Source organism: Sus scrofa, chromosome 11 (assembly GCF_000003025.6).
Source record: "Sus scrofa isolate TJ Tabasco breed Duroc chromosome 11, Sscrofa11.1, whole genome shotgun sequence".
NCBI classification, from domain to species: Eukaryota; Metazoa; Chordata; class Mammalia; order Artiodactyla; family Suidae; genus Sus; species Sus scrofa.
In genome coordinates, this window is record NC_010453.5 from 8,784,623 (window position 1) to 8,810,314 (window position 25,692).

General features: G+C 42.8%; 2 protein-coding genes across 4 annotated transcripts in view; one reads left to right on the forward strand and one right to left on the reverse strand.

The window, feature by feature from the left end:
* ZAR1L (zygote arrest 1 like) lies at window positions 10,856-21,254 on the reverse strand. Of its 3 annotated transcripts, XM_021065181.1 has the most exons (4): window positions 18,841-21,254; window positions 18,222-18,314; window positions 15,130-15,204; window positions 10,856-11,175 (listed from the first exon to the last, which is right to left on the reverse strand). In XM_021065181.1, exons 1-4 carry the CDS (start codon window positions 19,621-19,623, stop codon window positions 11,002-11,004), a joined length of 1,125 nt encoding a protein of 374 aa, XP_020920840.1. In that variant the 5' UTR covers window positions 19,624-21,254; the 3' UTR covers window positions 10,856-11,001. The 3 variants fall into 3 exon arrangements, with proteins under 3 accessions (XP_020920840.1, XP_020920839.1, XP_020920841.1); XM_021065180.1 differs by lacking the exon at window positions 18,222-18,314 and having other exon boundaries at window positions 18,841-19,694; XM_021065182.1 differs by lacking the exons at window positions 10,856-11,175; window positions 15,130-15,204 and adding an exon at window positions 16,014-17,288 and having other exon boundaries at window positions 18,841-19,694.
* The window catches only part of BRCA2 (BRCA2, DNA repair associated), a 52,179-nt gene continuing 47,814 nt past the window's right edge, over window positions 21,328-25,692 (forward strand). Inside the window, 4 exon segments of the mRNA XM_021065184.1 lie at window positions 21,328-21,484; window positions 22,181-22,286; window positions 25,007-25,132; window positions 25,135-25,251. Coding sequence (XP_020920843.1) covers window positions 22,220-22,286; window positions 25,007-25,132; window positions 25,135-25,251 — 310 coding nt within the window. The 5' untranslated portion in view covers window positions 21,328-21,484; window positions 22,181-22,219.

The window sequence follows — 25,692 nt, forward strand, 5'->3', positions numbered from 1 at the left end:
CCTCTTTACAATGGTTTCAGATAGATAGGTACTAACTCTTCACTGAATGTTTGAATTCACCTGTGAAGCCATCTGGTCCTAGACTTTTATTTGCTGGAAGATTTTTAATCACAGATTTAATTTCAGTACTTTTAATTGGTTGTTAATATTCTCTTTTTATTCCTGATTCAGTCTTGGAAGGTTGTACCTTTCTATAATTTGTCCATTTCTTCTAAACTGTTGATTTTATTGGCATATAGGTGCTAACAGTAGTTTCTCAGATTCCTTTGTATTTCTGTGGTATCAGTTGTAATTTCTCCTTTTTCACTTATTTTAATTTGGGACCTCTCCACTTTTTCCTGAAAAGACTGGCTAAAGATTTACTGATTTTTTTAAACTTGTGAAAAGCTCAAAGTATTTCCTTTAAGATCATGAACAAGACAAGGACATCTACTCTTACCACTTGTATTCAACTTACTTTTGAAAGTCCTAGGCATATAAATCAGAGAAGAAATAAATCCAAATCAGACGAAAAGACATAAAATTGTCACTATATGCAAATGATATGATACTATATATAGAAAATCCAAAAGATTCTACTAGAGCTCATAATGAATTCAGTAAAATTTCAGGATATTAAATTAATACACAGAAATCTCTTTCATTCCTGTATCCAAACAATCAAATATCAAAAAAAATTAAGGAAACAATTTGATTTACCAACACATCAAAGAGTATAAAAAACCTTGGTACATTGCTTCTCCTGTGGGCCCACAGGCTCCACTCCCCAGTTCGTGGTGCAGTGCTCCCTAGCCCTTCAGGCTGGCTCCACACAGCCAATCCCAGTCCTCTTCCCAGAACTGGCTTCTGGAGCCTGAGTCTCAGCACCCAGTTCCTGCCCGAATGTCTCAGGCTGTGATGTCCAAGGGCAGCTGGTGTGGCTCTGCTTTGCCGTCCTCAGTCCAGCTGCTCCACTTTTTTCTGAGGCTTTGAGGTTCCCTCTCAGTCTCAGCTGATTTCCCTGTCTGCTTGGTGGCCTCCCAAGTGCAGATTCTCTTTCTCTTTCACAGTTCCCTCTCAAGAGTGCTGGTCCCATCCTGATTCCTTTTTTCTCTCTTCTCTTTCATTTTTCCTTTGGTTCTACCCAGTTATATGGAAGGCTTCTTGCCCTTTATGGAGGTTAAGGTCTTCTGTTAGTGTTCAGTAGATAATTTGTACAAATCAATCTACATGTGGATGGGTTCTTTTTATGTGTTTGTGGGAGAGGGTGAGCACCACATCTTACTCCTCCACCATCTTGATCCCACCTCTCAAAAGCTTTTAATTAGTTATCATTGGTCTATTTTTGATTTTATATTCAATACTCTGAGAGATGGATTTAAAAATTCCTTGCTGGAGTTCCCGTGGTGGTGCAGTGGTTAACGAATCCAACTAGGAACCATGAGGTTGCAGGTTCGGTCCCTGCCCTTGCTCAGTGGGTTAACGATCCGGCGTTTCTGTGAGCTGTGGTGAAGGTTGCAGACATGGCTCGGATCCTGCATTGCTGTGGCTCTGGCGTAGGCTGGCAGCTACAGCTCCGATTAGACCCCTAGCCTGGGAAACTCCATATGCCACGGGAGCGGCCCAAGAAATGGCAAAAAGACAAAAAAATAAAAAAATAAAAATTCCTTGCTGCAAAGTTCCTGTCTTAGCTTAGCAGAAATAAATCTGACTAGCATCCATGAGGACACAGGTTCAATCCCTGGCCTTGCTCAGTATGTTAAGTATCTGCTGTTTCTGTGAGCTATGGTGTAGGCTGCAGATGTGACTTGGAGCTGATATTGGTGTAGTTGTGGTGTAGGCTAGTGGCTACAGCTCCAATTCGACCCCTAGCCTGGGAACCCCCATATGTCGTGGGAGCAGCCCTAAAAAGCAAAAAAAAAAAAATCCTTGCTGCAATATGTCTGAGTGTTCTGCCTACATTTTTCTCTTAGGAGTTTTATAGTATCCTGTGTTACATTTAGGTCTTCAATCAATTTTGAGTTTACTTTTGTGCATGGTATAAGAGAATGTTCTCATTTTTTTCTTTTATATGTAGCTGTCCAGTTTTCCCAGCAACACCTACTGAAGAGGCTTTTTCTCCATTGTGTATTTGTGCCTCCTCTGTTGCAGATTAATTGATCACAGGTATGTGGGATTATTTCTGGGCTTTGTACCCTGTTCCACTGATGTATGTTTGTTTTCATGTCAGTATCATACTGTTTTGATGACTGTAGCTTTGTAGTACAGTCTGAGGTCAGTGAGCCTGATTCCTCCACCTCTGTTTTTCTTTGCCAAGATTGCTTGAGCTATTCAGGGTCTTTTGTGTTTCCACACAAATTTAAAAATTCTTTGTTCTAGTTCTATGAAAAATGCCGTTGGTAGTTAAGATAGCGACTGAAGTCAATCTATAGATTGCCTTGAATTGTATGGCCATTTTGACAATGTTCATTCTTCTAATCCAAGAGCATAGTATATCTTTCCATCTGTTTGTGTCATCTTCGATTTCCTTCATTGGTGTCTTATAATTGTCAGAGTACAGGTGTTTTGTCTCTTTAGGTAGGTTTATTCCTAGGTATTTTATTCTCTTTGATGTGATGGTAAATGGGATTGTTTCCTTCATTTCTCTTTCACGTTTGTTATTAGTGTATAGGAGTGCTAGAGATTTCTGGCTATTAATTTTGTATCCTACAACTTTACTGGATTTATTGATGAGCATTAGTAGGTTTTTTTTGTTTGTTTGGTTGTTTGTTTTTTGCCTTTTGCCTTTTGCTATTTCTTGGGCCACTCGCACTGCATATGTAGGTTCCCAAGCTAGGGGTCGAAACGGAGCTGTAGCCGCTGGCCTACACCACAGCCACAGCAACTCAGGATCCAAGCTGCGTCTGCAACCTACACCACAGCTCACGGCAACGCTGGATCGTCAACCCACTGAGCAAGGGCAGGGACTGAACCCGCAACCTCATGGTTCCTAGTTGGATTCCTTAACAACTGCGCCATGACAGGAACCCCAGTCTAGTAGTTATTTGGTAGCATCTTAGGATTTTCCATGTATAGTATGTCATCTGCAAGCAGTGACCATTTTACTTCTTGCTTTCCAATTTGGATTCCTTTTATTTCTTTTTCTTCTCTGATTGTGATGCCTAGGACTTCCAAAACTAGGTTGAATAAAAGTGAAGAGAGTGGCCTGGACCAACAGGAGAAGCAATGCACCATTGTGGGGGATGGCAAGAAGAGGAGGGGTGGGACCACTACAGGAATATCCTTCTCTGGGCACTTGCAGGCTCTTGGGCAATGGGGCTCTTCTTGTGTGGGAAAACCAATGAGCCAACTCAGACCCCAAAGGTGGATGTGACCCACCAGAAGGGATCCATGAAGAAAGAACCACCTGCAGCCCTAATCACTTCAGGGGTCATTACAGAGGAAAACACTGGAACCAAGCACCACTCATTGCTGCTCTCACTCCCCTGGGAACACACAGGCCCTGCTGCTGCCACTGGCAAAGGCTCTTGGCACTGCCTACATCTGCCTGAGGTCACTGCTACTTCCCAGGGCCCTGCAACTAGAGGCAACTTGTGTCACCTCCCCACAGGTCCTCGTCACTATCAAGGGCCCAGCAACCAGGCACTGGCTACAGGCCCTGCCCAGTGCCTCCATCTCCCTGGCAACACACATAAGGCCATACACCAGCACATCCCTATCAAGGGGATAAGAGTCTGCGCACACTGAGGAAAGGGCAAGCATCCAAACCAAAAGCAGCCCTCATACCAAAAAGAAAAAAAAAAGTAAGCCCTCACAAACTATCCAGGAGTGCTCTTGCATATAAATAACCCTCCAAGACTGCAGTAGTTTTTTCCCCTAAACTCAGAGAATAAAAAATAATAATAATAATAATAAGCAAAAGAAGGGGTTCCCTTGGTGGTGCAGTGGTTAACAAATCCAACTAGGAACCATGAGGTTGTGGATTCAATCCCTGGCTTTGCTCAGTGGGTTAAGGATCTTCTACCTTTTGATCCAGCAACCCCACTCCTGGGTATCTATCCAGAGAAATTCATGACTTGAAAAGACACATGTACTCCAATGTTCACTGCAGCACTGTATATAATAGTCAAGATATGGAAACAACCTTGATCCACAGAGGAGTGGATCAAGAAGATGTGGTACATATACACAATGGAATATTGCTCAGCCATTAAAAGGAAAGAAATAACGGCATCTGCAGCAACATGGATGGACCTAGAAATTATCATGCTTCGTGAAGTCAGTCAGACAATGGGACACCAACATCAAATGCTATCACTTATGTGTGGAATCTAAAAAAGACACAATGAACTTCTTTGCAGAACAGATACTGACTCACAGACTTTGAAAACCTTATGGCTTTCAAATAAGACAGGTTTGGGGGTGGGGGGATGCACTGAGGGTTTGGGATGGAAATGCTATGAAGTTTGGTTGTGATGATTTTTGTACACCTATAAATGTAATAAAATTCATTAAGTAATAAAAAATAAAATAAAATTCATTGAATAATTAAAAAAAAAGGAAATCTTCAACCACCCCCCTTCAAAAAAGAGAAAAGAACAAAGGGGAAACAGAATCAACTAGAAAACAAGGTTTAAAATGGCAATAAATACGTATTAATCAATCATTACTTTAAATGTCAATGAACTGAATGTTCCAATCAAAAGAGAGAGTGGCAGACTGGTTAAAAAAAAACACGAGCTTACAATATACTGCCTACAAGAGAATCACTTTAGGGCAAAGGACACATAAACTGAAAGTGAGGGGATGGAAAAAGGTATTTTATGTGACTGGAAATGAAAGGAAACCAGAAGTAGCAATACTCATATCAGACAAAACAGACTTTTAAAAAGTCCATAAAGAAAGACAAAGAATGACACCATTTAATGAGAAAAGGATAAATTTAAGAAGAGAATAGTACAATCGTTAACATACATGCCCCTAAAATAGGAACACCCAAATACTACAAATACTAACAGACGTAAAAGGAGAAATTGATGGGAATACAATAATATTAGGAGATTTTAACACCCCACTCACATCAATGGACAGATCCTCTAGAAAGAAAATCAATGAAGCAACAGAGATCCAAAATGACACAACAGAACTGTTAGACATAATTGACATTTTCAGGACATTACATCCAAAAAAATCAGAATATACATTCTTTTTAAGTGCACATGGAACATTCTCAAGGGTTGACCGCATACCAGGGCACAAAAAATAACCTGAACAAATTTAAGAGTATAGAAATTATTTCAAGCATCTTCTCTGACCACAATGGCATGAAACTAGAAATCAACCACAGGTAAAGAAAGGAAAAAACTAATATTGTAAAAATGGCCATACTACCCAAAGCAACCTACAGATTCAAAGCAATCCCTATCAAATTACCCATGATGTTTTTCACAGACCTAGAACAAACAATCCACAAATTTATATGGAACCACAAAAGACCCAGAATTGCCAAAGAAATACTGAGGAACAAAAACCAAGCATGAGGCATTACTCTCCCAGAGTTCAGGCAGTATTACAAAGCCACAGTCATCAAGACAGCGTGGTACTGGTACCAAAACAGACAATGGAACAGAATAGAGAATGCAGAAATAAACCCAGACACCTATGGTCAATTAATCTTCAACAAAGGAGGCAAGAACATAAAATGGGGAAAAGACAGTCTTTTCAGCAAGTATTGCTGGGAAACCTGGACAGCTACATGCAAGTCAATGAAACTGGAACACACGCTCAGACCATGCACAAAAATAAACTCAAAATGGCTTAAAGACTTAAACAAGTAAGACAAGACACCATCAAACTCCTATAAGAGAACATAGGCAAAACATTCTCTGACATCAACCTTATGAATGTTTTCTCAGGTCAGTCTCCCAAAGCAACAGAAATAAAAACAAAAATAAACCAATGGGACTGAATCATACTGACAAGCTTTTGCACAGCAAAGGAAACCAAAAAGAAAATAAAAAGACAGCTTACAGAATGGGAGAAAATAGTTTCAAACGATGCAACTGATAAGGGCTTCATCTCTAAAATATACAAACTTATACAACTCAACAGCAAAAAAGCCAACAACCCAATTGAAAAATGGGCAAAAGACATTTCTCCAAAGAAGATATATAGATGGCCAACAAGCACATGAAAAAATGCTCAACATCACTGATTATTAAAGAAATGCAAATCAAACTACTCAGTGGGTTAAGGATCCGGCGTTGCTGTGAGCTGAGGTGTAGGTGGCAGATGAAGGTCAGATCCCATGTTGCTGTGGCTGTGGTGTAGGCTGGTGTCTACAGCTCTAATTAGACCCCTAGCCTGGGAACCTTCATATGCCACAGGAGCGGCCCTAGAAAATGCAAAAAGACCAAAAAAAAAAAACAAAAACAAAAAACAAACAAAAAAAAAACCAACAAGATGTGATACATACACACACACACACACACACACACACACACACACACACACACACACACACACAGGGAATATTACGCAGCCATAAAAAAGAACAACATACCATCATTTGCAGCAACATGGATGGAACTAGAGACTCTCATACTAAGTAAAGTAAGTCAAAAAGAGAAAAACAAATACCACGATATAATTTATATCTGCAATCTAATATACAGCACAAATCAATCTTTCCACAGAAAATAAAATCATGGACTTGGAAAACAGACTTGTGGTTGCCAATGGGGAGTGGGAGGGAGAGGGAGGGACTCGGAATCTGGGGTTAATAGATGCAAACCATTGCCTTTGGAATGGATAAGCAATGAGATCCTGCTGCACAGCACTGGGAACTATATCTAGTCACTTATGATGGAGCATGATGGACGATAATGTGAGAAAAAGAATGTATGTATGTATGTATGACTGGGTCACGTTGCTGTACAGCAGAAAACTGACACAACACTGTAAACCAACTATAATGGAAAAAATAAAAATCATTTAAAAAAACACAATGAAATATCACCTCACACCTGTCAGAATGACTGTTGTTGAAAAAACAGCAAACAATGAGTGTTGGTGAGAATGTGGAGAAAAGGTAACACTGACATGTTTTTGTAGGAATGCCAATTGATGTGGCTATAGCAAACAGTATGGTTATTTGACAAATTTAAAACAGAACTGCCTTATGATCCAGTAATTCCACTCTTGGGTACTTAGACAAAAAAAAAAAAAATGAAAACACTAATTTAAAAAGATAAATGCACTCCTACATTCACTGAAGCTTTATTTATAATAGGCAAGATATAGAAGTCACCTATGTGCCCACTGATAGATGGATTAAATACTACTCAGGAATAGGAATTCCCATTGTGGCTCAGCAGTCATAAACCCAGCTAGTATCCATGAGGACATGGGTTTGATCCTTAGCCCCCCTCAGTAGGTTAATGATCCAGTCTTGTCTTGAGCTGTGGTGTTGGTCACAGGTGTGGCTCAGATCTGGCATGGCTGTGGCTATGGCTTGCAGCTGCAGCTCCCATTCAACCCCTATCCTGGGAACTTCCATGTGCCACAGGGTGCAGCCCTAAAAAAGCAAAAAAAAAAAAAAAAAAGAAAGAAAGAAATTACACCACTTTTGACAACATAGATGAACTCAGAGAGTATTATTCTAAGTCAGTCAGACAAAGCAAGACAGACGCTGCATGACTTCACTTACATATGGAGTCTAAAAAACATGTGAACAAACATGGCCAAAGAGAAACAGAGTCGTAGATCAAAGAACGGGTGGCTGCCAGAGGGGCGGAGGGCAGGGGAAGGGCAAGACAGTGGAAGGAGATTAAAAGGTACAAAGTACTAGGTATAAAAATAAGACACAAAGATGCTCTACAGCACAGGGAATATAACCATTATCTTCGAGCAACTTTAAATGAAGTATTATCTACCAAAATATCAAATCGTCATGTTGCACACCTGAAACCAACATAGCATTATAAATCAAGTATACTTCAATTTAAAAATGATTAGATGGGCTTATCTTCACTTTCAGATCTATAAACCTATCTTTATCCAATTCCAGCCCATGTTCTAGGTGGTCCGTCCATTTACAACAGCAGGACTATCGCTGTCCCCAGTCAGGCCATCCCTGCTCCTGACCCCATCTCTTCTTCCTTTTCAATGGTCTTGGCTCCTGCAGGCGAGTCTTCTCCCAGCCGTAACATCAACTTCTCTCTACTGAATTATTCCCATTAATAGACATACCTTCTTCCTCCCCCCCCAAAAAAAAAATCTCCTGGGTAATACCAATTTCTCTGATTTTTAACAGCAAAACTTTTTTTTTTTTTTTTTTTGGTCTTTTTGTCTTTTGTTGTTGTTGCTATTTCTTGGCCTCCATGCATATGGAGGTTCCAGGCTAGGTTGAATCGAGCTGTAGCCACTGCCTACGCCAGAGCCACAGCAACGCGGGATCCGAGCCGCATCTGCAACTACACAAGCTCACGCAACGCCGGATCGTTACCCACTGAGCAAGGCAGGACCGAACCGCAACTATGGTTCTAGTCGATTCGTTAACCACTGCGCCACGACGGGAACTCCAACAGCAAAACTTTTAGAAAATATTCTCTCTAGTCACAGTCTTCACTTTATTAACTCTGGCTTCCATCCTTACCCATCCATGGAAACCGCTCTTTTCACAATCACTGGCCACCCTTATGTCACCAAACTCAACAGACATACTTTTTTTTTTTTTTTTTTTTTTTTTTTGGCTGCACTCACGACATGTGGAAATTCCTGGGTCAGGGATCGAACCTGTCGCAGTTTCAACCTGTGCCACAGCTGCAGCATCCCTGGGTCCTTAAACTGCCACACCACAGGGGAACTTCCCAACAGACACATTGTCACCTTTGTCATTCACCAAAGGACTTGCCTCAGTCGACCACTCCCTGCTTCTTGAAATAGTGTTTTGGCTTTCCTGACACCATCTCTTCCTACCTCTCCCAACCTCCTCTTTCATCTAACTTCTTGTTACCCAAAGTATGGTCAGGGGACCAGTGACATTGATTATAAACCTAAGAAGCTCCAAGATGCTGAGTCTCAGACCCCTGACCTAACCGGATCAGAATATTCAGTTACAATAGAAATTGAAGAAACGTGGTAAATCAACTATACTTTAATTTAAAAATTAAATAAAAAAATAAAATCATACGGTGCCTTAAAAAAATCCAGTTAAGATCACCAGGTAACCCCTGGACACTGAAGTTTTAGAAACATGTTCTCAACGTTAGTGTGCCCCAGTGACCTGTGCTGCCGGGCCCACAGCTTCAAGTGCTATACATTTTTCATCTCTAAATTTCTCTCTCTAGCTCTGCCTTCCCTCCTAAATCCCAAATTCACATAACCAGTAGCCTACACAACATCATTATATGGATGGAGTCATGAATCTTAAATAAAATGTTGAAAATTCAAGTCTCCTCCCAGCTGACTTCATAGCCCTACCGAAAAAGGACAGCGGCCAAGTTCACTGAGCACCCATTACAGGCAGTATCCTAAGTGCTTACCTTGTATCAGCTACTTTAGTCCTCACATCACCACCACTCAGAGACAATTCCTACTCTTATCCCCACTTTATGGAAGAGTCATTGAGACAGAAAATAACTTGCCCACAATCACACATGTCCTCAGTACCCACCGAGGACTTGAAGTCAGGTAATTTGACTCCACACATGTTCCTGTTACACCTCTCGGTTCCAACCCAGAGCTCAAAGCAGAAATCTAAGTCATCTTTTTTTTTTTTTTTTTTTTTTTTTTCCCTTTTTGGCTGCACCTGCAGCATGTGGAAGTTCCAGGGTCAAGGATCAAGCCCAGGCCACAGCAGCTACCTGAGCCACAGCAGTGGCAAAGCCAGATCCTTAGCCCGGTGCACCACAGGGAAACTCTAAGTCACATTTATTTCACTATCACCCACTTCCACTTCTTGTGCATTACATTTTCAAACACTACTTGAACTCATGTATTTCTCTCCACCTCCATGGCCGCCCACTCTTTTCCAAGCCATAATTTTGCTCGGACCTTCGTTAACCTCCTCACTGGTCTCCTTCCTTCCACTCTACTTGGTCTTCCCTCAAAGCAGTTCATTTTTTATAGTAAGACTCTGACGTCAGTGCCTTGCTAAAACCCGTCCAAGGGCTGCCATATGCTTGACCAGGGCCAGAGGAACCTTTTGTGATCTCAGCCCTGCCTTCTCCAGCCTGTGTCTGACATCAACCTCAGGGGCTCCTGTTCCTGGGCCACACCGAGGACATGTCCCCCCCTGCCCCCAGGGTCTCTGCTCTTGCTCTTCTGTTGGACTGAAACCATCTTCTTTTCTTCCAGCTCCCTCTTACCCGCAGGTCCCAAAGTTCATGTCGCCTCTTTCCAACCACTAGGTCTAAGAGTCACTCTATGAGAGCTTCCCGTTTCCTTCACTGCCCTCAACATGTCTGAGTCTGAGAAAAAGATCAATATAGTAGTTAAAGCCACAGAGAATGTACTCACCCACTTGGGTTCAAATCCTCATTTTACCCTATGACCTCCCTGGGGCGCCCCTTCCTCATCTATTAAAAAAGGGTAATGTAAGACTGCTATGATGAATTGCAAGGATGCCTGCCATATAGTAAGTTCTGTGTCAGCACTTGCTAGCATTATGATATCCACTTGAAGGCAAGGACCTTGCCCATAATGGTCTCTCTGCTCCTAGAGCTTAGAATACCCAGTTTACACAATTTTGTCAGATGAATGACGATTGTTCCTCTTCATTGTTCTCTTCGGATTAGGGTTAGGATCTACCATTTCCCAATCTTTTGTTTGTTTGTTTTTATCCCAGGATCACCAATTAATGTACCTTCATTGGTCTATTTCACATGCATTTATTTCATTCTATTCGCAATGATAATTGTCATACAACCTACAAAAAGTACAAAAGCCTAATCCATTTTCCAACACCAGGTCAGAGCCATGACGCAAAAGAGCAACTGTACAGTCAGTTACAAGAAGAGTTCAGGTGTCCTGTACCAAGTGTACTCCCTGTCGTGCGATGTATTTAAAGTTGTAAATATTGCCACAGGAGAACCTCTTGTCTTTGCAGCGACCACACAGTTCCTGCCGATGAGGCTTCCTGAGATCGATGTGTCTTTTCTTTTGAGGACAGGAACAGCGAGATTTGGAACAGGTCTTTAGAAAAGAAGGAACAGGGTTGGGCACTAAATGATCAAAGCAGTTCCTTAAATGTCATCTTCAAATGAAAATACTTCTCAGGACCTCTACCCCTGGTATCTTGGTCCTCCACTGAATCCCACGAGAAGTCCAAGACCGAGTTGTACAAAACCACTCACAGCCCATTAAGTGTCAGCATTTTTCAAGATGAATGACCAAAGATGCTATTTAAGAGAGTGCCCCTGAGCCAATCCAGAAGACGCAAGAGCAAAGTTTTAAAAGGTAGAGTTTCGTAGGCTGCCTTCATTATTTTAGATTTATACATTTGCAGCCATCTGAGGGTGAGAAGCAATGGGTATTAAGTGATTTGACTATCTTGACTCGAACATTTAAAAACACTAGAGCAGTGATTCTCAACCAGCAGTATTTTACAGACCAGCAGACACTCGGAGGTATCTGAAGATGTTTTTGGTTGTTACACTGAAAGGGTGTTCTAGGGAAGGCTGTTTTCCTTCCAGACATGCCTCATCATTGCTGGAATTTGAAATGTTTTTCACCATTATCCCATTCTTTCTTTTTATAAATAAAAATCACACCCCATGGGGATGGGTATATCACTCTGGTTCACCTTCCAATCCTATCCATCTTTAAAAATTGATAACCACTGCTCTATTTTATGCATATGCCCATAGCCAAAAAGAGTAAGTCAAGCTTTACCTTTTATATTATGAAAACAGGTATTTTTCTTTTCTACGTGAGTCTAAGATGTGGTTAAATATTGTACACACTTCCACCTTCCACTCTCTCACTGCTGAGTTTGCCTCCTTAAGAAAATTCTAAACATGATACTCACATGGTTGTTTACTACATGTACTGCTCTCAGCACTTCATAAAAATTCATTTAATCCTCCCATCACTTTTATAATAGAGAAAAGGCACAATTAAAAAATTAATCAAAAAACAAATCAGGATTTACTCTCAAAGCAGGTTTCCAGTTTTGGCAATGGTGAATTAGATAGTTTTGACCAAGTCTCCCACCAACAGAGCAACGAAGATAATAATTAAAAACAACAACTATTTGAAGGCACTAGAAAAATATCCAACTGTTAGATAAAGAAACACAGAAATAGAGATGAGCCTGGCATCTGGGGCTATTCTCTCTCTAAAGCCAGTTCCAGAAGAGGTGAAAGGCAATCAGAAGCTGAAAATGAGTTCAGCATGTTGATGAGGCTAAGGATAATCTTAAATCTTCCATCAAAATGGAAGAGCCCCAGTAAACAATTCAGGTTTTGTGTTGCAACCCTGAAAGGCTACACTCCAAGGATAAGAATGAACCAAAAATTGACCAGCCTTCACAGACGCCAAAGCCCAGCTTCACAAGAGCTCAAAACCCTGATTGGAAGATAGTAATCAGAAACTGCAGTGTCCCCATCTGCCTGATAGAAGAAAAGAAGTCTTGTGGGAAAAGATACTGTCCTAGGCCTCAAATCAGCACTGTAATTATTCATATACAATATACATAGCACTCAATAACCAGGTCTAAGAGGAGAGAGAACAATATTCGAAAACTAAGGAATATGAAGAAGATAGCAACAGAACCGCAGGGAATTAAGTTAATGGAGTTACCTGGTACAAATTTTAAGATAATGATGCTTAATAGGCTCAAAGAAATGAGACTGATATCTCTAGCAGAGAGCTCTATGTCATTTAAAAAGGCGAAAATTCTAGTACTGAAAAATGCAGTAACTGAAATCTCTAACTCGACAGGTAGGCTTGACAACAGATTGGAAGAGCCAAAGGAAAAAAAAAAAAGAGAAATGAAGATAGTTTGGTAGATGATATCCAAACTGAAACGAGTGACAAAAGCATAGGAAACATAGAAAAAAGCACAAAAGGTAGGAGCTATGGTGAAAGATCTAACATAAGCCATTAGAATAAAGAGAACATGGAGGCAGAAGTAGTATTTTAAAAATAATGGCTGCTAATTTTCCAAAAGTGATAAAAATCTTCAGGAAACACTAAGAAATGCAAGCAGGATAAATACAAAGTCACCCAAGTAGACATTTAATTGCAAAACTGCTGAAAACCAAAGCAGAGAGAGATGTCTTAAAAGCAAAGAGATTTTAAGAAGGTGATCAAGAGTGAGATATTACCGCAAAGGAGCTGCGAAAGACTAATAGCCTACTTTACAGAAAAAATGAGGGTCAGATTCTTACTGGGCAGAAACGAACTTCTGCCAAACTAACAATTTTTACTCAGCAAAATTATCCTTTAAAAAAAGCTCCCAGACAGGAGTTCCCACCGTGGCTCAGCAGAAACAAATCCGACTAGCAGCCATGAGGTTGTGAGTTCCATCCCTGGTCTCACTAAGTGGGTTAAAGATCCAGTGTTGCCATGAGCTGTGGTGTAGGTCGCAGATGCAGCTTGGATCTGATGTTGCTGTGGCTCTGGCACAGGCTGGCAGCTGTAGCTTCGGTTAGACCTCTAGCCTGGGAACCTCCACGCGCTACGGGTGCGGCCCTAAAAAGCAAAAAAAAAAAAAAAAACCTCCCAGATGGAGTTCCCATCATGGCTCATCAGAAACAAATCTGACTACTCTTCAGGAATTGCAGGTTCAATCCCTGGCCTCACTCCTTAGGTTAAGGATTTGGCATTTGCTGTGAGCTGCGGTGCAGGTCGAAGACACGGCTCAGATCTGGCTGTAGCTACAATTCCAATTTGACCCCTAGCCTGGGAATCTCCATATGCTGAGGGTGCAACCCTAAAAAGACAAAAAAATAAAATCAGTAAAATAAAAAAAAAAAAATCTCCCAGACAAGATAAAATGTGTCACCTTCAGACCTGCACTACAGAAGTATTAAAATGTGTTCTTCAGGTAAAAGGCACGTGGTCCCAGACACAAAAAGGACCTAATAGCAGCAGAAACGGTAAATATACAGCTAAAGTGACATGAATTATGCCTACATAAAATAATGTCTTATGAAGGAACAACAGCAGCACAGAAGTTCGGATGAAGTGATAAGGAATTGGGTGTTCACTGCATTGTCACACTGACTCGTCCACCTCTACACAAACTGCTCAGGAATCATGCTGTCATCTCCAGGTAACTACCAAAAGAACACTGAAGAATGAATAACTGCCAAAGTAACAGCACGGGGATTTTTTTTTTTTAATCCATTCAAGGAAAACCAGAAAAAAACAACAAGGAGTATACCAATAAGAAAATATATTTAAATCTAAAGTAACCATAGTCAACAGACTATGTGAGAATGTCAGAGTAGAAACTCGAAAGATAAATCATTTATAAACTATTAGACTCGTTTTTTTATCATTTATTTCTAAATAAGTATTTTTAACGAAGTGAAGGATTTAGGTTAAAAAAAAATCCTTTGATGATGAAAATCAACTACGTCACACTTTTCTGAAAAAACTTAGGTTTCCTGCAAGCTGTTTTAGGTAAGAACTCACCCAACTCTGTGACTTCCTAGACACTGGGACACCAGGGAATCTGATCACAGCTCTTAGACTTACTCTCTATCTAACCCCGGACAAGTTATTTTCGCATTGAACTTGAGCTTTCTGCTCTGTATGATGGGAATCGTACCTAACCCAGAGGTTAGATGACAGGAGATAATGCAAAGGACTAGGTCCCAAGTGTGGCACGTGCTAACAGCTCACTAAAGCTTACCCATTAAAGGACTGCATCCCAACTATACACAGGGTGGCCGAGGAAAAAACACACATACCACATACATAAACATACCCTACAAAGCCATTTAAGAATACATCTCCACCTCCCACCCTACAACAAAAAATGTTTTCTCAAATATTATAAAAATTCAAACATATAGAAAACCTCACATTCCTACACAAATATCCAAGTCTATCAAATCCGAACATCTTGCCGCAGAAGCGTCATGCTTAAGAAAGAAAACATTTACAGACACAAATGGAAGTATTCTATTTGCTTACCTGGCACTGGATTGCCTCTACTCGATAAGGGTTAAAACTCTTTTGGCATTTGCAACAAAGTTGTTTGAAATAAACCTAAAGAGAAATTTGTCTTTAGTACAAGTTTCTAGGGACCCTAGGCTCCCAGTTCTTAATTTAAGGAATCCATTCCATTCCAACTTGTTTCTTGCTCTCGCCCAGCCTCTATGCTGAGACCTTTAACTCTGTTGGTGCTACCAGTTCCTTCTTCTTTGAACCACCATTTCCCTTACCTGTAAAATCCCGAGACCCCTCCCTTTTTCTACAATCCTGACAACTACCCCATTATGGACATAAAGTACCATCGTAAAAGTCATCAACCGGAAGCAGCTATTAGCATTGTATTCATTGTACAGGCAGAACCCGTGACCTTCTCCTTTCATCCCGGTCTATCTGCCCACTTTTTCATTTATCCGGCATTTTTCCACTTGAAATTCAAATCATTGTTATCCACGGACACGCATGGTTTCTAGGCTTTGGGCCTTATCGTATGTACCTTCCCTCTTGCCCTCATTTGGTGAGCTCCTCTTTGCAAACCTTTCAAACCCTACTTGGACGTCAAGATGTCATCCCTCTGAGAGGGGGAACCTTCCCCGTCCTGCATTATTTCTGCACCACGTCCGTGCCACACACGCCAACACCTTTATCACCAAATCTCATTTTTTTCCTGCGTCACTCCTCTCAGAACACATTTTCTTCAGGATAAATTCTGTCTTGATCTTTGAATCCTAATGGCAGGAGTGTTTGAATGAAAAAGCACTGTTTTTCTTTCTGGCAAGAGAGGTAACTGTGGTTTAGTTTAAACATCTCTTCAGTTGGTAAATGGCTAGCAAAAAAAAAAAAAAAAAAAAAAACCAACTAATAATCAAGTTTTCATTCTGGTCTTAGCATCGCCTCCTTGCCCTCTCCCTCTCGTCCTTAAACTAGAAAAGCAGTATCCAAATGGCAACAGCACGGGGGCCTCAAGCTCAAATGCTTGTGGAATGAGAGAGACCAGATGCAGACTGTTGCAGAATGCAGGGCACTCAACCGGGTAAAGGAGACAGAGCTGCCTATTCCCCAACCAACTGCCCTCACACTTGAAGTCAGAGTATTTAAGGACCATAGTCTGATTGTTCAGCAAAGTCCGGAAATGCAGAATGTGAAAGCTTCTTCCATTTTAATAGGTAGACAACTAATTCCAATTAAGGGGGCGGGGGGACAAAATTAAATAAAAGATGTGTCCTGGCCTAAGAATTTCAACTCCCCTCAATGCAAGTTCTCTGAACAGTGAACTGAAAACAGGAGACAAGGGCAGGGGTTCAAGAGGGAGAACTGAGCTGCCCCAGCAGAGGGAGAGCACACCCCCCCTTTCTGCAGCTCTCACACCCATGACTGTCCAGAGAACAAGTTTGGAAGGAAAGAGAAATAAAGTGCAAATGATTAAGTGATTAAAAAAAAATGGTACTTCAGTCATTCAAGGAACTGAAATTGTATACACAGGTAAGACGGTAAATATAAATGTTCTTTACAAAATGCCACAGGCCAATTTTTTCTCCAGCCTTTATTACAACTCCTGAAATCTGCCACACTTTCTGGGATGGGCTTCCTGCATTGCAGCACCGAGGTGGGTGGGAGGGTTGCAAGTCAGCTTGAAAAGGGGCAGCGACCTGGAACTACGGGGCCCGGGTAACACATTTCAAGCCTCCAATCCCACATCCCACCCACCAACAACCGTAACCCCAGCACGGCTGGGAAGGCTGTGGTGCCTGGCTTCTGGGAGGATACGCCCACCTTACAGGGGGTACGGGAATACAGCCTCTACTCCTCAGCACGCCCACTTCTCTGAAAAAGGGGTTTTGCATTTCCTCTCCTACCCAGCCCCCACTTTTTTTTAAAGCAAATGGAGATGTGTAGAATTGGTGGAGGGAAAAGGAGTTTTGAAGGACAGTTACTTTCCAAGAATAGTTTCTAAGAGCTAAGGATGTTCCAACAGTAATCAGATGAGATCAGAGTAAAGGCCTCGTAATCAAGACACGGAGCAGCAGGGAGGACCGCAGTCCCATCACCTCCTCAGAAATCAGAGCAGACCCTGTGGGCTACGTGATGGCAGGGGCAGTCCTGTTCTGGTTTCTGTTAATCCAATGATTAAGGCAAGTTCCCTGGGAAAAGGACATGCATCAGGCCAGAACTGACTTTGGAAGGACAGGAAAGGACAAGCAGAGAACCAACGAGCAGGTGTGGGGGGTGTTTTGGGGACGGCCTCCCAGGGAGGAACCGACAGTGCCTGAGCTCCCCTCGAGGTATGGGATATCAGAGCCAGTAGTGTTCCCATCAAGTCAAGGCAAGAACCTGAATTTCTGCCGAGTGATCACAGGGTCAGATTTTTTTCAGTGTTACTCCTTGCAGCCATTGCTTAGCTTGAGCCCCTCAAGGCTAGCTAACCTGTACCACAAATTAGTTCCCATATTGCTCCACCTTGTGGACAGACAGTGGAAATTTACTAGAGCTAAGGCCCAAATCTGTTAAATCACTAATTAAAAACAAATGGTTACAGAGAGTTCCCATCATGGCTCAGCAGTTAATCAACCCCACTAGTATCCATGAGGACATGGTTCGATCCCTGGCCTCGCTCAGTGGGTTAGGGATCTGGCACTGCCATGAGCTGTGGTGTCAGTCACAGAGGTTGTGGCTGTGTCATCAGCCCACAGCTGGCAGCTACAGCTCTGACTGGACCCCTAGCTTGAGACCCTCCATATACTGCAGGTGTGGCCCTAAAAAAAGGTGGGGGGCGCAGAGGGAAATGGCTACAGCAACAAGTCCCAGACACAGGAGAGCAAGGGTTCATCTAAACAACCTGACATTTTGTCCAAGGGAACTACCCAACCAAATCTAACGCTGGGATATGGTTCAGGCGCTCTGGCATTTTGGTGGACGGCCCAGTTCGGCTCCGTTCAAACACTGACGGAGCACCCATTAGGTGCGGCCAAGATGGCTGGGGCAGCACCACAGCCGCACTCCATCAGGATTGTACCCCCCCCCATGCACCATCGCCCGCCCCAGCCTTCGCCCTGGTCCCACTCACTTTTACTTACCTTGTTAGTTCCAGAAATGCACCAGACATAAGCACTCTCCCATCTGGTCTTACAATCTTTACAGTGAAAATAGCCATATTTTGGTTCTAAAAACTGCAAATAAGGAGGAAAGGTCCTTTACTATCTTAGTGTTTGAGGGGGGAGCCTGTTCCTGTGGCCTTGTGTAAGAAAAAAAATAAGAAGCCTCCTTAACTCAATCAGAGCTCTTCTCAAGGTCACAACATTGACTCCGGTCTCCTCTCTCAAGGACTCATTACTCTGGGATGCTTCTTGCGGCTCTCAGGCTTTGCTAATCTATTTTCCCCAAGACCACTCGCACCAACTTCACAAAATGAAGGGCTGATCACGTATTTCACAACCTGAAACCCTCCTTTGCCCCTCATTCCCAATAGCTATGGCTCCCAAACACTGGGGTTTCTAAGGCTTCAAGTGGGCACCCTATTTTGCCCCCAAGGGACAAAGCACCTATGCCATGTAAAATACATGTTTTCAGAACTTGCTCTCCATCAAATAAAGGGAGGGAGCAAGAAAGATTCTGCTGTCATTGCTCTAGAAATGGAAAACAGGAAAGAGGGAATGGGGCTAGCAGAGGGCTGCGGGGAAGGCAGAGAGGGCTCACCTGGAAGGTGGGTTTCGGCCGGAACGGAGCACCGCCACCTCCCTGAGCTTGCTTGTCCTGGCGTTCCTCCGGACTCGAGGCATCTTCCTCCCCCGACGCATCGTGCTGGTGGCACTCCTCCCGCTGGTCCTCTTCTGAACTTGGTGTTGGTGGTGGCGGCGGCGGCGGCTGCTGGCCAGGCTCCGCAAGACCCGAAAGTGCTTTCCTCTCCTCGTGTTCGCCATCCTTCCGCAGCAGCCCCACGCCCTTGCGGTCCATCACCGACGAAGAGACGCCCCAGGCGGACCCGGGCGCCTGCTGGCCTGGGCCGCTCCAGGGAGAGCGGCTGTGCAAGGTGCGAGGCCCCAGCGAGCACTGCACGGACTTGTCCACCGGCGGGCTCACCTGCACGCCCACCTCCTTGGTGTTGGCCTTGCACAGCCTCAGGCTCAGGCTGGGGTTCATCTGGGAGAGAATGGCCTTGAGCTGGGCCCTCCTGCGAGGGTCCACGCAGTAGTCCGCGGCATTGGAGGGCACCAGCAGCCCCGGCCTGGCCAGGAAAGCGGGGGGACCGTTGTTTTGCCTCCAGTCGGGCTGTTTGTGCTCAGCGAGTCCGGGGTGACCCAATGGCAGCGTGTTCCCGTAGCCCGGGTACAAGCTGTAGGGAACACGCACAAAGCGCTCCATCCGCCCTCCCGGCGCCCAGGCACAGCGCAATATCCCAGGGCAGTTTGTTTGCGTCCTTATTTTACCTTCCATCTTCAACCGCCCCCTCTTTCTCCACACAAGTTGATTCAGGTTCATCCGAGCTTCATTTATTTCAGATCGGGCCGGGTGCTGCTGCCTGTTACCGTAATTGGGGGAAGGAAGGTGATCTCCTTACCTGCAGAGGTCTAATTGCCGCCGATCTCTAATTGCTCTTCCCTGTCTCTTCGATTCTTTTTTTCAAAGCTGTTTTTCATTTAACTTCTTATTCACACACATGCCCTAAGTTAGCAATTCATTTAGTTATTCGCATAGGGACTCCCCATTTTAGAGGTCCTGTTTTAAAAGATACCATAGATCAAATTCAAGCAGTAAATCATTTGAGCTGCCACACTAGAAGAGTGTGTATAAGAAAGAATGCTATGCACAGCTAATGAGTGTAAAAAACCTGGTACCACAGGAACAAGGAGCATAAAGTTATGGGGAGAGGGGGCAGTGCTATGGTAAAAAAATATATTTGGGAAGGTTGTATGACATACCAACAGTTCTCATTAAAACACTCCAATGAGGACCCTTGCCTCGCCCCCCCCCCCCAAAACAGGGTGTGAGGAGGGAAGCAAATTGTTCTGACCTTGAGGGTAAATACAGATTTAATAGGATAGTTAAGTACCTGAAGTCACACACACACTTGAACTGAAACCCAGTCTTTGTTGACCAGGCAACTTAAACTAAGATGATTCGATTTCCCCATCTGAAAATACCCAGTGATTTATAAATTATTATAAGACTAAGCATGATATTTCTTATAAGGCACAAAGCAGAACAACTCACAGATGTTCACTATGTGGTAGCTGTTATTGGGTAAAGATCAAGCGCCTGTGTTTCTTTGCTATTTAGACCTGGATGATCATAGCTGTGGTACCTATCTGTATTGGTAAGACTTCCTACTACAGCTAAGGATTATCAAACTAAAATGACACCCAAGGAACCAAGCAGAGGCCACCCTTTTTCTAATCCAAGGTTGCTTCCATTGTGCACTGTTAAGAGCCTTCAGGAAGCAGCAAGGCCCATGAGCCGCTCTCACCTCCAGAATCCAGCCGAAGGTTTTCTAGGTAATACTATAAACCTGAATTAAGCCTGGTGCTAAGCATATCTTGCAGGCGGTTGGAGGGAAGTCGGGCACAAAACAGTGCTTGGTACCCTAGGAATGTCAAGGGATATTACGGAAGCCCCCACAGGGAAGTACTTAATGCAGGAGACTTGAGGCGGGTTTTACAATTTTTTAAGCAGGGAAGCGGGTTCAGAGGTTTTGAAAACCAGCTGCCTGTGGACTAGAACTAATGTCCTCTGGCTTTAAACTGCAGCCCCTTCTACCCTAGAGGAGCAGGCAGCCGGGAAAAGGAGTCATCCACAGCCACGGACCACTGTGGGGTTTTCGAACATCTGCCTCTTTGGGGGACGCCCACTCTTAGAACAAAGACTTTTCAAAGACCCCAGGCCCTGTCCGAGGGGGCACCCAAACGTAGATGTAGCGGAGAGAAGGGGAAGAAGTCGGGGAGTATACACGGGACGCGCGGTCCCTCCCAGCAGCGCGGCCTGCTACTCTGAAGGCTCAGAAGAGTAACGCTGGGTACAGACTCTCAGGTAGTTAAACAATGATTGGCTTTGGCCATAAAAGGCAGCGGCTGCGGCGGCCCGGCCCGAGCCTGACTTCCGGGTGGCGCGCACGTTGCGTGCCGCGTCATGGCGTCATCGCGTCACGTGTCCCGAGAGCCGGCTTTTGGCGCGAGCGTCTGAAACCCGGTGGGCGGAGGCGGGGCTGCTGGGGCTCTGCGACCTGGGTGCTGTTTGGGGCTGTGGGTGGCGGCGGAAAGGAGTCTGGGGTCAGATTCCTCATCGAAGTGCCGGCGCGGGTTTTGTCAGCCTACTCTGGCCAAAGAGAGCTGCACCTCTGAAGGCGGTTAGTGTTGGCAGGAGTGGAGACCGGCCAGGCTTCCGCGGTCTCAGGCGGCGGGGAGCGCGTCTCGTGCCCGGGTGGGAGCCGCGGCCTCCGGCCCGGGATGGACCCCGCCAGCCCCTCGCAGGCCGGAGAGGGACCTGCTCTCAGGGCCGGAGGTTCGAGCCCCGCCCCTTCCCGGGAACTCCATTGCCCAGCTGGGGGGGGGCCTCTAGTCCCAGAAGTCCCAATCCGAAATTTCCTTAATTGGAAATAGGATAAAGTTATTTTAGCGGAATCTTGCTCTTTTGGAAAGTGTTTTAAAACCTATGGCACACTGTATCTTAGTCCCCAGGTAATTGCTGTGTTACGAAGATTTACTGATTGGGCATTGCGAAATGGTGTTTATCTCATAGCCCCTGCTAACTGCGCCGCCACTAGCCACACGTGACTAGTTAACTTAAGAGAGATAATACTATTGAAAATTCTGATTTTAAGTCATACTTGACACATTTCAAATGCTTAATGTGGCTAGTGGCTGCCGTATTAGACGGCACAGATATAGAATCTTCCTTCATTGCGTTGAATCTTGTCCCAAAAGTGGGACCAAGTAAATAGACAATGTAATTTTAGGCAAGTTTACCCGCTTCCGATTTTACCTCAGAGTCACTTAACAAGGACTCTATCCTGTGAAGTATATTTTGGTGTTCTCTTTTGCAGACTCATTTACCAAACGTCGGAGGCATATTGTAGATAAAAATGCCGATTGGATGCAAAGAGAGACCAACTTTTTTTGAAATTTTTAAGACGCGATGCAACGAAGCAGGTATTGACAAATTTTATATAAATTGATCAATTACACTAAGAAAAATGTTTTCAGAAAAACATTTAACTGTGCTGCTTGCTGAAAAGAATCCAATACTTCACATTTTTGTTTACACCATAAACTGTGCTTTATATAGAGTCAAATCAGTTAGGAAAATAATCATTTACATTTAACCACATGGTTAAGTGTAGAACCTGTAGTGGACAAAGAGGAGACTGGCCCTTTGATTGGCAGTAGAATTGTTTTTTTTCAGCAGAAAACTTTTAGCCACATCAGACGCATTGGTAACATAGAGCAGAATACTGAGACCAAACTTATTGGTCTCAGTATTCCTTCCACTCTAAAAATGATGGAGGACCAAGAGCTTTTGTTTATTATAGGTGAACATATTAGAAATTTAAAAGAACTTTTAAAAAGTTATAACTTAATAATAAGTAAATAAACCCATTGTATATTGATGTGAATAACATGTTTTTGAAAAATAACCACTCCCCCAACGGGAGAAGAGTGACATTATTTTAACATTTTGCAATTCTCCTTCAGTATCTGGCTCAGGAGAAGATGGCTGGATTCTTAGACCCGTTTTGTGTTTGATCTGTTACAATGTTGTTTGGAAGAAGTGTATGAAGAAAACCCAACCTCACTCAGCAGTGTAGTTAGAAAAAGGAGTATTTTAATGGTCTTCAGTTACTCTTGGGTATTTTTCTTTGGTACTACACCAAAGCTTAAGTAGTAGCCTCTTAGAAGTTACAATGTGGAATCTGAAACCATGTAATGAATTTTTCATACTCTTGTTACATTAAATTCAGTTAGTGTTTCTTGCCTCTTGAATAAATCTTTTATACATGTTGTAACATCATTCATGGATTGTATGAAAAATATTGATGTTCTGAATTACACAGACATTCCGTATATTGACATACTGCATTAGATATTATTAAAAAATCATGGAGTTCCCTGGTGGCTCAGTGGCTTAAGGATCCAGCATTGTCACTGTTGCAGCTCGGATCTCTGCTGTGGTGAGGGTTCTATCCCTGGCCCCGGGAACTTATGCATGCCACAGATACAGCTGAAAAGAAAAAAAAAAAAAAAATCACATTGATTACTTGACTGATGTCATCAGAAAAGTTTTAGGAAGATGTCAAGCTCAAAGCCTGATAGAGTTTAACGAACGTCTTATTCTCATTTGGAAGCTCACATTTTGCTATCGGCAACAAACTGTTGTTTTCCCTGAAGTAACAGGCTCGGTTCATTCATTTTTGAGAAAGTGTGTACCAAGTCACTCAACTCAGAATAACTTAATCATTCTTTCTAGTAAAAATGGCTTTCCATGAAAAAAAGTGCTAATTCGGCTCACAGTTCATCACATGAGTGCTTTTCTAGACGACTATTGTACTTATATATACAGAAATGCTTATGCATGCTTCCCATTTTGCCACAGAGAATATTAAAAAGGTATGCTGTAGGATTAGATTTTAATAGAATTAACTTTTGCTACATTGTTAAGGACACGCAAAGTTAAACTTGCTTTTTGTCTTTGTTTTTTAACAAAGGCATGTTGATGAAGACCGCAGTGACTGCTAGTGCAGTGTGGCCACTGTCTTGACTGATGTAAAGTTGTCATCGGTTTTACCCACCAGCGGTGCGGACGTCCACATTGTGAAAAAGGCAAATGATGCCTCATAGTATGAAAATAGTTTTGACGTTATGGGCCTCTTGAAAAGGGTCTTACGGAACTTCCCTCCAAATTTCCACGGACCACGCTATGAAAACCACTACTTTAAGCATAGATCATGGGAGAAATTTTGACATTCTCTATGACAGAGACTCTTTATAAGGCCGTACCTGTGACATGTGAAAGTTCCTGGGATAGGGATCAAATTGGAGCTGCAGCTGCTGGCCTAAATTACAGCCACAGTAATGCCAGATCCTAGCCATATCTGAGACCAACACTGCAGCTCACAGCAGCACCGGATCCTTAACCCACTGAGTGAAGCCAGGGATCGAACCTGCATCCTCATCAATACTAGTCAAGTTCTCAACCTACTGAGCCACAATGGGAATGCCGACAGAGAATCTCTTTATTCTGTTTTATTTTTGAGTCTACCTGTCTCTTGTGCCTATTGATTTGTCAAGCCACTTAAGAAATGTTGCCACTTATTTGAATTGTATCTGTGGAATGCATTCTTTTTTTTTTTTTTTTTTTTTGTCTTTTCTATGGCCGTACCTGCAGCACATGGAGGTTTCCAGGCTAGGGGTCCAATTGGAGCTATAGCTGCTGGCCTACGCCAGAGCCACAGCAATGTGGGATCCAAGCTGTGTCTTCAGTCCACACGCAGCTCATGGCAACACCAGATCCTTAACCCACTGAGCAAGGCCAAGGATCGAACCCGCAACCTCATGGTTCCTAGTCAGATTGGTTAACCACTGAGCCATGATGGGAACTCCTGGAATGCATTCTTATTATGGATGATTTTTATTTCTGAATTGTGAATATAAAAGAAAACTTTAGAAGAGCTATTATAGCTATTGTAACTTGTGTAAACTCCTGTTATACCTTACTACAGGATCATAAGAGAATAGATTAATGATAAGTGTACCTTGAAAGTAATCCACAGGCAAAATCCAGGCATCCTTTTCTTTATTATAATCTTTATTGGCTCATGGATTTTTTTGTGTTACTGATTAAAACCCAGATGGGATTCTAATTTTTCTTACAGATTTAGGACCAGTAAGCCTTAATTGGTTTGAAGAACTTTCTTTAGAAGCTCCACCATATAATTCTGAACCTTCGGAAGAATCAGAATATAAAAATAGCAGTTATGAACCAAACCCATTTAAAACACCGCAAGGAAACCTTATCATCAGTTGGCTTCAACTCCAGTAATATTCAAAGAACAAGGTCTAACTCTGCCACGGTACCAGTCTCCTTTAAAAGAATTAGATAAATTCAGATTAGATGCAGGTAAGTGATGCGGTTGACTGGAAAAAACATGAACTAGTAATTCAGACAAATTTGTGTTAAAAAAAATCCTGACTCTGTTGTTAAGCATGTTGTGTTGGTCAGATCAGCCTCTCTGGCCACACTTGACCTGCCTCAAAAGTGGAAATGATCAAAATGCTACCTAGGTTTGGGTTATATAAAATAATGTAGGTACTTAATAAATGTTCCTTTCCCTCCTTCCTTCGATTAGTGTATCCTGCCCAGTGAGATTTGCTGAATTGTATCTTCCCTATACAAAAAGCTTAGGGCTTGTTTTGATGTTAAACTAAACTATATTTATGCATGTTATCACAGATGACATATATTTTTAACAACTGTGGTAAATATCTTTTGACATTTGGAAGTATGTTTCCTGGCCTATGTACCAGATGTTTGCAATTTACATGTAATAAGACTGTATAG